Source organism: Mycteria americana, chromosome 3 (genome assembly GCF_035582795.1).
Source record: "Mycteria americana isolate JAX WOST 10 ecotype Jacksonville Zoo and Gardens chromosome 3, USCA_MyAme_1.0, whole genome shotgun sequence".
Taxonomy (NCBI): domain Eukaryota; kingdom Metazoa; phylum Chordata; class Aves; order Ciconiiformes; family Ciconiidae; genus Mycteria; species Mycteria americana.
The window spans coordinates 52,165,937-52,180,661 of NC_134367.1; the positions used below are offsets into that span (position 1 = coordinate 52,165,937).

Below are 14,725 nucleotides of genomic sequence, written 5' to 3' on the forward strand. Positions count from 1 at the left end.
ACATGTGCAAGAAGTGCTTTTATTTTTGCCTGAAGTGAAAACCATCAAGGTCTGTAAAAAGCTGAGCGGAAAATAGTGCTTTACCTTACAGCAGGCAGGAAGACCAGCTGGCGATCATGGCTCGAAGGCCCCACAGTTAATAATCTTGCAGGCTACCGTAGGCCTTTCGTTATACGTAGGTACAGCTTCCAGTCTCTGGAGGACCTCCGTGCCCTCAATCAGTTGCCTACAGGAGGACAAAGTGCACATATGATCCATCTCTGTCTGGAGCCAGCTCTGCAGCCTCTGGCTTGCGCAGGGCTGTAACAAACCCAGGCACCATTTTCCTACTGACAGGCTGCACCCTCTCTGCTGTTTAAAAAGTTGTTCTTCGCAATGGAGCTGCAAACACCATCGGTTCTTGGTTAAGTAGCCTCTAGTTGGCATTTTAGGAGACGTGAAAATACTATCACTTTATGCAGCTACATTTATTTAAAGAAGAAAGCGTTGTACCATGTGCCCCAGCTACAAATGGCCATTAATTTTGAGGAGAAAGAAGTCAAGAGACACGTTGTCACAAGTGACAGTATTAGAAGTGACTCTCTGAGAAATACCTTTCGTTTCCTTCCTTCACAGCGCCAATCTGAATCCTGAAAACAGTCCAACATTTTGCAATCTTTACGATTTTCAGCCTGTCCTGCTCCCACGCTGTGGGAGCATGAGCTGTGCCTCCTGCAGGCGCTGGCATGGCGATTGATGCCAGCAGTGCTCCGGAAAGCTTCATCCCATATCCCATCCCACCCCATCCTGTCCCATCCCATCCAGCACAGTGGTACCAAGCGGGGAGGACATTGCAGGCAGCCCTTGCCCAAGCAGGGACGTCAGAAGGACTGAGCCAGCGCAGGACTGGAAAGTGCCCAGCTGTCCTCGTCATATGCTGTGGCTGCTTTTTGCTCCCTTGGGATTAAACTCCCACTCGGCTTTAAGAGGGCCTGGCTATAAGATCATGGATCCTGCACTTTTCAGATTACACAGAGCCAGTGGCAAGGCAGAAACTTGAAGTGAATGCCACTGGTTATAAATATATCCAGCCAGCAATTGCTTTTAGTTTGTTCTCTGTGGGTTAGACAGTTATGCTTTTCGTTTCCTTTAAAAATGCTCTCTTTCTCCATGATGTCGTTACATGGAAACTGCACTGAATTTCTCTCTCTATGGTAATACATACTGCTCAGAGCAATAATCTTCATTACTACATTCCTGAAAATCTAAAAATCTTAACAGGGCCAGCCCTATACATTGACCTACTGAGAACAAACTCTCAGCACGCATTCACTAAGATAATTTATTTCAGCACGTAAGGGCAGAGAAGAGCCCGGAGGCTTTGCTCCACACCCCCGTGTCCGTCAGAGCCCACCTTTGGCTGAGACCGAGCTGGGCAGGCATGGATTAGTAGCCTTCATCCTGGAGAGGCCACAGCAGCTGCCTTAGCTTTGGCATAGGGTTTTCCAGCTTGAGCAAGCCAGGCCAGTGCAGAGAAAGAGAGGGATGGGTGTCAAATCTGACTTATCCATCCTCCCCCTGGCAAGAGGCATCCGCGTTGCAGCTGCCATAGGGATTTCATGGACACTTCCTCCTGGGCAGCAATGTCCTGTGGGGCCAGGGCAACCTCCCACGCGCTGCAGTGGGGGCAAGCTTGTGCGTACCTACCCAAAAGCCACATATTTTTTGTCCAGGTAGGGAGCTGGCTGGAGGGTGATGTAGAACTGCGAGCCATTGCTGTGGCGGCCCTTGTTGGCCATCCCGAGGACCCCTCTTCCCTTGTGACGGACAGAGAAGCTTTCATCTAGGGAAAGAGTTTGAGGATGAAAAGCTGCAGTTTTGCTCCCTTTGCTGCTATTCACCGTACAGCTCCCTTTTGCCAGCTCCTGCAAACTCCCCTTTCCTTCTTCTCCACTCTCCCTTTCCCTCCTCCTTTTCCCCCAAAGGTCTCATCAAGTCTCATGTGAGCGAAGTCTGGTTTGAATCAATGTCCCTCCTAGAAGGAGCTTCCCACTAATGTCTAGTGCTTAAGCCAGTATAGAAGCTAATGAAAAATATTCATGAAAAAGCGCTCTAGGTGTTTCTGAATGTCAGAGCCACAGCAATGATGTCTCCAGCTCCCCGTTGTCGGTCTGTAATGCCTCTTGCTGGAAGAGCTCGGGGCACTTAGTGCAGCATTTCCCTGTGGCTACTTGGGATTATTCCCACCGTACGGATGAAGAAGGCGGGAGGCAGAGTGGGTGCTCCAGGCATCCCCTGTGAGCAGAGACAGGGCTGTGAGGGCAGGACTGGGGTGGGATGCCTGTCTGCTCCCGGTGCTCAGTGACTCGCACGGGAGGGCTTCTTTAGCCAAATAAAGTGACAGAGCTGCGTAAATGGAAAGCAGATATTTAGTTAAGGAGGTCAGGGTGCTCCCAGAGCAGAAGCTTTATTCAGCGGCTGGGGCAAGGAGAGGACGCAGACGATGGGAGACGCAAGGCAAGAGCCAGCGAGAGCTGTGAGGAGGTGAAGAAGATCCTCTGTGCTGGCTGAGGAGGGACTGGTTAGGGAGAGAAGATACAACTCTCAAGAGGGCTGACTTGACATAAGGCATGCCTGGGTTTGGGGGATGATGGCAAGGAACTTGATTCCTTCTCCTCTGGGGAGGGGAGCCTGACTACGAGGTGGGGAGCAGGGGGTGCACTGATCCTAGCCTCCTCCGTCACCTGTCTCCGACCTGATCACACTGAGCAGTCCAGAGCCCCATCGAGCTCTCAACAAGCTTGAAGGAAACTGTAGAAATGTTTAGATTTTATTGTTCTCTGATTTTTTAAAAAATTCTTTTTACCCTATTTGAGTGCCCTTCTCAGAAACTGATTCATAAAAATGGTAATTAAATTTTAAATGAACAGTTACTCCCTGACTGCTGCCTTGCGGTTTGCAAAATTACTTCAGCAGGCTAATTTTGGAGTAGGATGCTTTGTCCTATGACATGATGCTCCAGTCCGAGTGATTCTCTCTAATTACCTCAGTCCTTTCAGCTCATTACAGTAAAATGCGGTTGCATCCCATTAATTTCAGCAGTCGTTGCAGTGCCTGGATGTGTGCCAAGCACGGCGTCTCCCAGAACGTTACTGGCTGACAGAGGCATCTCTCGCCCTTTTCAAATATCGAAGATATTTATCCTCTGCCCTCAGTGTAAAATAGTTTGGCGGGAAGTACTGGGAAAGCAATCTAGGCCTTAATATAGAAGGGCATACCCAAGGAAACACCTTTCTCAAGGATGAAAAGCAACTTTTAATTAGAAACGGGGAGGGGAAGAATTAGCAATCCGCTCCTTTAATGCATCAACACGTGGAGTATGTGCAATATGGGTCATAAAACTCTTCCAGAGACACTTTCAAGGTTGACAGATTCCAAATTAAATCCACCTTAAAATTACTTAAGCGATTTTTGACGCATTGTCACCTCCCCACATGACGTGGCAGCTTCTTTCCTGGGTAGCACAGGGAAAGCACAAGCTTTGCCTGGAGGAGGAGGATGGAGCTGGGAGCAAAACGCTGCGCCCTGGGCTGGGGCTTCATGCCACAGCTCTCCTGTATGCAGAGGTGCCTACGCACGCTTAAACTCATTTTCCTCTGCAGACAATTTCTGCCTGAACAGAAATTGCGCGAGATGTGCACTAGCACAAATCTATTGGGTAGCATTGCTGGAAAAGAGGATTCACAAACTTTTAAATCCTGGGTGACATCCACCTTGCAAACACTTAAACATGCAGTCCTAGTTTTTTCCGATACCAGCTTATATTCTTTCTGAGATATGTGTGTCCCGAGGGTCTAGGCCTGCTGCTATTTTAGGAGCTCCAGCATCAAAGAAGTGACTTTTGCTCCTTCCTACCCACTCTAGGCAGCCTGTAGCATTTACTGCCTTAAATCCTGCACGCTGGGCTTCCACTTCCAGCAGCTTTCCTGCCCACCAGCACTGCGACTCGGCTGGGCAGAGTGGGCTAGCGACCTGCCTCCAGCCGGGTTTTGCTCCGTCTGTCCCAGGCCCTCGAGGTGAAAGCAGCTTCTCCTCATGAGTAGGCTCTTCACCGTCTTGGGAAAGAAAGTTTTCAGCTACACTTGGCATTTCTGAGCTCTCTGTTGGCTCCTGCCCAGCCTGCTCGAATGTCACATCGTTTGCGCCATTGGCAGGGGGAAAGCTTTTATATAAGGGAACATAAATCAGTTTTGAAAGTGCTTTAACTGTCATAAAACATCTTCATGGGTAGCATTTAATCTAAACAGAAGATCCCAAATGTCTATGTCAATTATATGGGTTGTTTTTCTTAAATATGGCAAGTTGTAATGTTCTCTTTTCTTTACATTTTATTACTTTATACCAGTATGGGGGAACATTTTCTGTTAAACTTAGCTCATGTTTGTCATTTCTTGACTTTCATGGTTTTATGTGAGATTGAGAAGTAACTCCCCTTACATCAGCAGAGTCACGTAGCTGCTGGCAGCGATGCTTGCAGTGTCCCCAAGCCTGAAAAGCTGCCTGAGGTCCAGGAAATCTAGAGTTAAAGCCGACTTACTTCCATTACTTTAAATGCATTTAAACAAGAGGTGTCAGGTGCCTAGAGATCTGTAGCTAATCCACTTCTACATTTCTAAGGTCCTGTCCACAAGGTGAATACTCGCAGTTTGAAGTAGAAGAGTGGGTGACCATCAGCCCTCATTTAGGCAGGGAGAAGGGGCTGGTGGAGCTGAGCGTCAGGCAGGGGACATCAGAGGAGGGGGCCAAGGTTACAGATCAAAAAGTGACCTCGCTAAAGCAGTCCGCTCATGCTAACGCAAGCAGGTAATAATTCTGACTGAAAAACAAACCCTTTTGCTTTAGGGAGATGAAAGGAAATTCCCAGGTTATTCTGTGCATAGGGTCAGGTAGACAACTTGATTTTTGCGGAAATTTGCCATTTGTGCAGTAAAATAGCTGAGGAACCATACCTTCAAAGGTGGGACCATAAATTGACTCTCCTTCGTCTCCCTTTCCAGTTATGATGTCTGCAGGATAGATAAAAGTAACGGTCAGAGAGCAGGTTTATCACAGGCATTTTTGGGGGTTGTCGGTGAGCAGCTCAGCCGAGGTCAGAGACATGGGTTGCACATCAGCCTGGGGGAACAACTGCGTCCATCTTTCTGTTTTACTACTGAAGTTTTATCAGAACTTTGGGAAGAGCTCTGCTTCCGTCCCAAGAGATGGTCTCTCCATGGAGAACTATTTCACACAGCGCATTTAATCGCTGCCCCTCTGAGAAGGTCCAGCATCTCCTGCTGGGAGAGCTCCTGCGGTGGCAGTGGCCAGCCAAGGAAGGGGCGTCCTGGAGAAGGACACCTGTCCAAGGGAGTAGGGTTAGAATAAGGAAGGATGAAAATGTGGCTGTGATATTATGGTGAGTTAAGACCACTAACTTGTCTGAGAAAAGAGATTTGATAGGAGAAAAATTCCTACTGAACCAGATTTCTGATGAGTAAGGTGCTGAACAAACCTGATGCATCTGTTTTTTAAATTTTTTTTTTAAAGAAGTCTGGTTTTGTTACTTTATTTAGACATTGTCTTATACCAGTCATGTTATGGTTAGTCCTCTACAGTAGCAAGCTTGTAATTTTAGGTTGCTTTTATGGACTACATAGATATCTGCATAGTTATTCATGAAAAGTAGGAGGTGTATCTTCAAAGTATAAACTTGAAATGGATTTAAGCACTCACATTTGGAGCAAAGCAAACACAGGTAAGAAATACATGTAGGTAAGATGCATGATAGACCAAAAGGGAGTAACAAAGGAAATGCCTTCTGATACACCTATCTTGACTACCCTGGGGATGTCAGTCAGGCAAGCTGTGTCACTCATCGTTCGTGGTGCCTTCCTCCTCGGTGCCACACTCCAGGCATAGCGCTGGTGTTCAGACAACTCACCAGCACGTTTGCAAGGGCTCTGACACTTGGCTAAATGCCTCCATAAGTTAATCTCTCTATAAAACAATATGTTTTGCTATGGATATTCTTAGTGTTTTCATGTTTCCAATTAGTTTCCTAATTACTTACCAAAGAACTTTATGGAAAAGAGTTTTAATATTTTTGATTAGTTCCATAAATTCTTTTGAAAAGGTCTTGGATAATCAAAAGAACAAATTATCCAAACTTCTCCTGTCTTTAGAAAGTGAGATGGCTAAAAGAGAAAATGTTTTCTGGTTTTTATATAGATATTAATTAAGAGATTAGCTTTGTCCTGGAGTTGTGTCTCCATGGATGAAGACTGTTATTCATGCAGATCATCCTCCCCGCCTTGTGCTGTAACTGAGTTTTACTCAGGACACCTGGAAACGCACCTCCTCCTTGGATCCACCCATTTTTCACAAGGCGATGAAAAAGGGAGTTTTTGTAGGTGAGCTCTCGGCCATCGCGGGAAGATGTTGCTCCTCCAGCACACAGGGCACGGAAATTCTCACAGGTCCTGGGACACGCGTCCGAAAAGAGCTGCAAAAACGAGAAGAGGAAAACGTGTGAAATTCCTAGCTGACATCCACTGGCCAGAGTTCTGTCCCCCCTCCTTCAGCAGGTGAAACCACCATGCTGGGTGGACTTGTTTCTCGCTTTTGCTTTTCTCCTCTGTAACATACCTCAAAGAGCAGCCTCCCGACGGGCTGTTCCTCAATGGCTATCTCCAGGTACACAAACATGTGCTGTTTAAAGCAGAAAAACAAATGCAGTGAGGGAAAGGCCTGCTCTTCGTGCTGCACTCGCTTCCTAACGCAGGCCAGGGTCCAGCCTCCTGGCATGAATGGTCTCAGAAAATGTCCACAGGATTGTCAATGCACAACAGTGTTCCTACTAATTTGTTTAAATAAACAAAAAGGTAGAGGATGTTTCACTTCATTCTGGGCAGAAATAATCCTAACAGTGTGTTAAAGAGAACTACTCGGCAGGGCCTGCTTCTTCCTCATTTATTTATTTACATGCCTGTTGCAGCCCATACAATACAGGCAGGAATAAATGAATCCACAGGAATGCCGGCCACCCTGCCAAAAAATGGACATTTGTCGCTCTTCACAGCCAGCCTCAAATCTGCATGCCATCAATGCCATAGCTTCTATGTTACTCATTTCAGTATGACATTGCCATAGCTTCTATGTTACTCATTTTAGTATGACATTTTATTTTTCTCTGTTCTTAATACTGTGTCAGCACCGGCTGCATCGCACCTCATGACACCATGGCATTTCAGGGGGTCTTGGCTGGGAAAGGAGAGGTTTGGAGTTGGGCTTTTGGTACCCAAGAATAAGGGTACCCACGAAGTTTGGTACCCAAGGGCTGGGTGGTTTGGGATTTTGGAGCAGCACATTTGCAGCATGGTCAGCAATGTGCTTTTGTTGGACTGTTCATCCCTGAAGCAGTTAATACATGTCGGGCAACAGGACTAGTGTTTGCCCCTTCCTGGTTGCCAAGAGGCGTGGAGGCTCTGCCATCCTCGTCCTCGGCAGGGGATGCTCCGCGCCAGCCTTTCCATCCCCAGCTCTGGCCCTGCCATCGCAGGGCAGAAACCAAGAAACTGCCACCGGTGTGCTCACTCTCACAGAATCACAGAATCGTATAGGTTGGAAAAGACCTTTAAGATCATCAAGTCCAACTGTAAACCTAACACTGCCAAGACCACCACTACACCATGTCCATAAGCACCTCATCCAAATGTCTTTTAAATACTTCCAGGGATGGCGACTCAACCACTTCCCTGGGCAGCCTGTTCCAATGCTGGACAACCCTTTCAGTGAAGTAAAATTTCCTAATATCCAGTCTAAACCTCCCCTGGTGCAACTTGAGGCCATTTCCTCTCGTCCTATCACTTGTTACCTGGGAGAAGAGACCGACCCCCACCGCTCTACAACCTCCTTTCAGGTAGTTGTAGAGAGCGATAAGGTCTCCCCTCAGCCTCCTTTTCTCCAGGCTAAACAGTCCCAGCTCCCTCAGCCGCTCCTCATAAGACTTGTGCTCCAGACCCTTCACCAGCTTCGTTGCCCTTCTCTGGACACGCTCCAGCACCTCAATGTCTCTCTTGTAGTGAGGGGCCCAAAACTGAACCTTCCTCCTTCCTCCTCGTGGTATCTGCCCTTTCATCTGACAGCCTCTCCAGCCACTTACAGACCTTGTACTCTTCTCGTAAAACAGTGCTACTTGCCTGGCTGTTTTTCAGATATTTTGTGTAGAAATCCTCAGCAATCGCTTGGTAAAGTGCCTCGGGCTTAAAGTCGCAATAGTCCCACTCATGGTGAGACCACTTGAGCAGCTCCTTCTCGTCCCCCAGCAGCTGGCCACCAACGAAGCACATCACCGAGGAGGCATACGCCCACACCTCACCTCTCAGTTCCTGCATTGCAGAGGGACAACATAAAGCCTCCAGGGATTATTTACACCTTTAGTGAAGAAGCAGTCAGTAACAATCCATCATGCCTGTGATATTTTTATGCCTTTCCTACTTTTCAAACCACAAATCCTGCCAAGGGGAAGGGATTGGGCAGCTTTCGGTGAGGTGCGCTGATGCTGCATGCAGTTATGTGCCCTAAAGGTCTGGATCCTGCTGCTATGGTACGTTATCGTGACGACAGTCACCTGGGTGTCACTTTAGCGGCAGCTCAGTCTGAACAGGAAAAGCACCCAGAGAGCCCCATCCTGCCCCGAAGGTCTCTGAGGACATTAAATAAAGCGGAGTGGAAAAGCCCGCTTCGGAAATCTGCAGATGGCACCGAGCTGCGAGATGCTGCAGCCCCGGGGAGAGGACTCGTGTCCAAAACAAGCTGAGGAAACGAGAGTTACCTTCTTTTTCTCCTGCAAATATTCATGCCATGCAAATTCTACTAAAGGCTGTATTACAGGATCTGCAAACTTGCTTGGAAACTTCAGCTTCAGAGCCTAGATTATCAAGGTAAGGAAAAAAAATTGCTTACTAGCAGTTTAATATGCCCCCCCCCCATCCGATCACAGCTTGTATTTCCCTCATGAACTACAGACTAAGCCATGTTCTGATCCAGTTATTGCACTGCACCCCTCATGCCTCTGGCGTCATTCCTGACACTTGCAGAAGTACACGGAAACTGTTCTAAATTCCTGTTTGCAGATGTAGTGGGTGTCTTGGTTTTCTGTGAAGGGCTGCTTCACAAATATTATTGAATTATACTGGTACTCCCTCCCACTCCCACATGAGATGGATGTAAGCAGTGAGATATTCAGAGATGTCTCTGAGCATCATCACTGCATTTTTGCATGCATTTTGCAGGCATGGGGAGTTGCAGTCCTCTATTGTCCCAGGAGGTTGGGCCCAGGGCCTTGGGGCAAGCAAGTGACTTGGTGAAAGCTGCAAGGTGAATGTTTCCAGTCCCCGTTGCTTGTACCGTTGCCTCAGGAGCACACCGCTATTCAGATATGGGACATTGCTGTCCATGGATTTAGCCTCATCTCCATGTGGGCTGTACACAAGTGCCACAAGCTGGGGCTTAAAGCCAGCCCAGCTGGCCTTAAACAGAATAAAGCGAAGGAGTGACTTTCTATTCAGCTCCCAGTCGCTGTTGCTATTGTTGGGACAGTGGCTGGAAAAAAAAAAGGAAAAAAGCCAAGAGGCACACACCCCCTGCAGCTATCGGCTTGGCTTGTCCTTAGGGCTGCTGATAGATGGCAGAGCTTTGTCAGCTGTAAGTAACGCTGGGGAAAAGCCTCCAGATAAACTTACGGGCAGGGAGGGCATAAAGGTCAGCTTTGTGCACCCCATGGTGGGCTGCGTGCTGTGCATCCGCTGCACAGCCGAGCTTCTCATGAAAAGACTGCGAAACCCCGTGAGGTTTGCAGCTCTTTTCTTTCCCAGCTGCACCGACAGAGCTGTGTTAAAGGGCTTGTCATAAGCTGCCGAGCAAGTCAGGCAGAGCTGCGATGTGCATGACACCTTACACAGCACTGCACAGCTGTAAAATTTATTGGAGGTGTAGGAACAAGGAGGTGAGGATGCTGCAACGGAGACCCCCCGCCCCGCAGCGCCGAGCTGGCAGCCTGTAAAGCCTTGGTGCCTGTGCCTGCACCTGGCAGCGCCAAAGAAGAGCAGAAACCCAAAAATCAGAATATTTTCTTCCTAAGAGCTGCCGCCAGGTGCAGGCGTACCTCTGCTTATTTACTTCCCAACCCGACTCCAGGGTTGAAGCCCAGGGGTTACCTCTGCCACACACTTGGCCACGTGGAAAGCCGGATCCCGGAGCAGCCCCACCACCGTCACCGCCACCGCCACACGCCGTGGGCCCATGGCACCTTGGCCACCACGAGTCCCAGTCCGTCAACAGAGCCCGGCTCCACGGCAACACCGGACACCAACAGCCCCCCCTCGCATTTCTAAGCACTTGCCAAGCCTAACGTAAGCGGGTTTCAACCCTGTGGGAGGGTGGGAAATACTCCGGTTTCTGTTTTCCCCAGAAGGAAGGAAAACCAGATTAGAGGGAAGTGTGTGGCAGAGCAGAGGACTGAAGCCAGCTCTTTCCAGAGCTCATGACGGATGCTGTCAGTACGGGGTCATTACCTTGTTGCTAAGGGTGGCTAACAGCAGATGCCCAGCAAAAAGTGGTAAGAATAAGCAAACACAACAGCACTGCTTCCCCGTTATTCTCCCAGCCTGCAGTGAGCCTCTGCTCAAGGATTTTCCAGTATCTTTGTGTTTAATTCCCCTTGGTGGCTCTTTTTCTTGTGAATTTCTTTGCTTTTCAGACATGTAAAAATTCGGCACCCACAAAATCCCGTGGAAATGAGATCTACAGCTTAATTACACCCTGTGTAAAGTGTGCAGCTCCGTTTGACGCAGAAACTCCTACCCACAGCTGTATTTGCTGAGCGCTGCTGAGACATCATTCCTGCCAGCAGCCCGGGCAGAGCGGTAACAGGGCATGGACGGAGCGGTTCCAGAGGGGTCGCGGCTCCCACAGCAAAGCTTTGTGCTACCGCGGCAGCTTTGCTCCTTTTCGGCTAACGCAGCACATGCAAAAGCGGTTTTGTGGGACAGCTGTAGGTTCAGCACGGGCTGCTGTCAGCACGGCTGGGTCAGGTCGCTTTTCATCTCTGAGCAAAGTGAATTTTAGGAGATGCTGGTGTTAGAAGTGACAAAACTGAATTGTATGTCACGTCAAAAATGTGCCTAATTTTTCATGACATCGTGGAGCAATGCAACAATCGTCACATCCCCAGGAAAAAAACATCTTTAGCACGTCAAAATTTTATTGCAGATGAGACAGTTGTGATTTTCCTGCAAAAAATGTATTCTGCAGAACAAACCTATGTTAAATACAATAAAAATTATATTAATTTATCATCTTAATAACAATGAGCACCTTTTTTTTTTCGCAATTGTATATCCAAATGGCTTTATAAAGTGCTAAATTTGTACATAACCACAGAGCCAGAACCAAAAAGCCTATAGCTTCTCAGCTAGATGTTTCTGAACTACCCATGCCTGTAAAAAATTCAGACTGAGAGAGAAATCACAGGTGGCAGAAGGGCTCCCCCACGTAGCCCTGAAGTTTCTCTGGTCTGTCTATGGCTCGGTGGTATTTTCTTAGAGCGATTCATTAGGGCAACACTTTTGTAACTATTTTGTTGGGATTTGCAGCAATGTTGGATTTGAAGAGCTCCATTCTTGTATTATCAAAGACTGCAAAGACGATCAGATTCTGAAGGTTTAGCTACCACACCTGCTCCCTTGCCTGAAAACCCATGCACAAGATGTTATCACTTCATGTTATGATTTTGTCCTGCTGGAAAAAAAAAAAAAAAAGAAGAAAATTGAGGGAGATGAAACAGTTTGGACGATGGGATATATTCAAATCCTATGGTAGACAAGGCAGTTTTAATTTACACACAGGTACTGGGCGGCAGCAGACAAGCGGAGGTGTGACTGTAGGTAACCGCAGCAAGCAGCACGTGCAACTGCAGCTACGTTTTGTAGGCTGTGACTGAGCGATGCAAAGGAAAGCCCTTTCCTTCCTCCTCCCAAGGGCTGGCACGACAACTGCCGGAGCCTCTGCGGGCTGTGACAAGCAGAACCTAATTTTAGTAGCCAGACCATATGGCTCTGCTGTAGCCAAAAAAGTCTGTAGCAGCCTTATATAAATTCAAGAAGAGAAGTAGCATACCCAGAGTCAAATATAAAATCAGTAACGCTTCAGAAAATGTTCGGTTCACTACCTATTTTTCACTACATCCATATTTTTAGCTTGATACAGATGAATGCAACCGAAGTTTATTTTGCCTTTTAAAATGCCTCTTTCCTCTTTTTTGTACTACAAAACATAAGTATTAAAACCGGAGCAATCCACTGCATACTATTTTCAAAAAAACAGACTGATATGTGCATTTGCTAAGTGTGCTTAAATTTACACACAAATTCTGTTCCTGAAATTTAATTCTGCACATACATATGACTAGCTCCTCTTACTCCTTTTTCTTTAAAAAAAAATATTTAGCTATTTTTTTTTTTTTACTGATAATTTCTAGGCATGGAAATTCTTACTGTCATTGTGGGCAAGAAAGGGAATTAACTATAAACATGCCGCTAACAGTCAACTAATGTCAAAGTCAAGAAGAAAAGCAACAATTAGCCAAACAAGCTTAATATTATTAGCCAACAAGCTAGTAATATGACTAGCCATACAGGACTGTTCTCTGCAAATTTATGGCAGGCTTTTTTAAAAAAAAGAGCAAGCCAAGAGCCCCCGATTACTTGCTGTCTCTATCCATTCTGGCTTTTATTTCTCCCCTTCTTTTCACATCCCTTTGTAATTCAGGTACATTAAAATCTATTCAACTGGTTGCCAATTATCAAAATTATATATATCAAAATCTTAAACTGGATTATTCATTTTGGCCTCTTTCTGCTATCTGTTTATAACAATATGACATTGTTCTGCAAGCTTATTCATATTTCTTAGATGAGCATAAATGTTTTGCTTGTGTTAAGAGTTAGACGGGAGTTTGCCGGTACCGCTGTGCTCCGCCAGCTGCGGCAGACGTGCCGTGCTGCGTTTGGTTTGGAGAGAGCAACGATTACCATGAAGAGAAGTATGGAAAGCACAAGAAGTTGTACCGCACATTTAAACAATGATACTGAAACCCTTTCAAAGGCCGGGCAGCTAATGGTCTTGGACGCATGAAGTCCTTTGAAATGTGTACACGTGCCCTGACACGAAACCCGAGAGTTTTGCTTCTGCGGGATTGTCAGACGGTTTCCTCGCTCCAGACCTCTCCACCTGCTGCAGCTGCAGCCATTTCAGTTCCTTTCAGTCCAAGATAGCATCTGAAAGAGACTGAGAAGGAGGACAGAAAGGCAGATTGGATTAACTAAATAAACCCAACATTTGAGAGAGAGCCCCCGTGTGAAGGTACTCTGGCAGGAGAGCTGATAGGGGTCACCCAGTGACATTTCGGTGAAGGGTGAGTCAAACGACTACAGGATCACCCTGCTGAAAGCTGTGTAAAGAATAATGCCATGCTTCTTGAAGATGCAAATGCCAAATAACTTCACAGCAAATACCTGGAGAGGAAGCATTGCACAGCTTATCTGCTGGAGCTGCTGAACCACAGCAGTGTGCTATGATGACTATAGGGGGAGGACCACCACTGCCATTACGCTCCAGGTCCTTGGGCTGCCACAAGTCCTTTCTGACAGATACTATGCAGCTGTTAGATCACCCAGCAGTCGAAACAAACAACGCAGGAGACTTCAAAAAAGGTCTTCCCACTGCCAGGGAACAAAGGACAGATTCAGCTCCAGAAAGAAGGAAGACCTCCATAAACTTAGTCTTCCAGGTGGAAGGCAGAAACTGACATCACTTTAGCAAGAAATTTAAAGCCAAGCCAAAGAGATAACCTGATTTTGAAGATGGCAGTATACTAATGGAGCTGTTCACAACAACCTGAAGTTCTCCAGGGGACTGCTGTAATAGCCACGAGGCATGCTGCCTTCAAGGGCAAGGAGGATCCAGTGGTTTGAAGGAAGACCCATGAACACATCTCAGAATCGGTCCCCTTCAGGAATGCACAGAGAGTGGGCTACAATTGCAGTTGTTTAAAAAACATGCAGGACAGCGAGTGGGGACCTGCTAACTAAAGCAAAGGTCTGCATCCTGCTATTCCAAAGATACATTCAATCAGGTAGGATTAAAATATTAGCCAGAGATGAGCAGTAAGCATACTACAGCAAGATGCTGGTTCACCTAGACTATGCCTGGATGTTTTTTCCATTCAGAAGAATTGCTTGGGCCAGAGATGAACAGCGGTCCATCTGTTGTAGAAAACCATTCATTGTTCACCATGTTTTAGGGAGGATCTGAAAAGGGATGGAGCATATAGGACTGTCGTAGCTCACAGGACTGCAGGTCTGCAAGAAGCAGACTCTTTAATGCCTCTAACGAATAGATAAAAGAGGTCCTGAAACCATAGCTATGGCAAATACGGCATTGCCAGTTCCTTCTCCACTCTTAAAGAGAACCTGCAATAACAGTAGGGTTGGGAAAAAGCCTGCACAGATGGACTTCTGACCATGGGAAGATAGGCGTATCCAGGAAGCAGCCTTGACTGCTGCCCGGACTCCAGGGCACACCTGCTTTGCAAACCAGACTCCTCCCAGCCAGCCCCAAGTCTGACCCAGCTTCTCCTGGATGGGGA

At 47.1% G+C, this 14,725-nt stretch overlaps 1 protein-coding gene across 1 annotated transcript; it reads right to left on the reverse strand.

Moving 5' to 3' along the window:
* Positions 1-114: 114 nt before the first annotated feature.
* On the reverse strand, positions 115-10,322 carry PPIL6 (peptidylprolyl isomerase like 6). The gene is made up of 8 exons (XM_075498519.1): positions 10,236-10,322; positions 8,852-8,947; positions 8,217-8,405; positions 6,664-6,726; positions 6,373-6,520; positions 4,989-5,045; positions 1,687-1,822; positions 115-226 (listed from the first exon to the last, which is right to left on the reverse strand). The coding sequence occupies exons 1-8, from the start codon at positions 10,320-10,322 to the stop codon at positions 115-117; spliced, it is 888 nt and encodes a 295-aa protein (XP_075354634.1).
* Between the last annotated feature and the right edge of the window lie 4,403 nt (positions 10,323-14,725).

Bases quoted from the DNA above. Each gene is read 5' to 3' on its own strand.
- PPIL6 (XM_075498519.1), bottom strand. From the start codon at position 10,322: ATGGGCCCACGGCGTGTGGCGGTGGCGGTGACGGTGGTGGGGCTGCTC. The intron at 5,046-6,372 runs GTGCGTTTCCAG...TCTATCCTGCAG, and splicing joins TGGGTGGATCCAAGGAGGAG to ACATCATAACTGGAAAGGGA. The intron at 1,823-4,988 runs GTATGGTTCCTC...CTCTTTCCCTAG, and splicing joins TTATGGTCCCACCTTTGAAG to ATGAAAGCTTCTCTGTCCGT.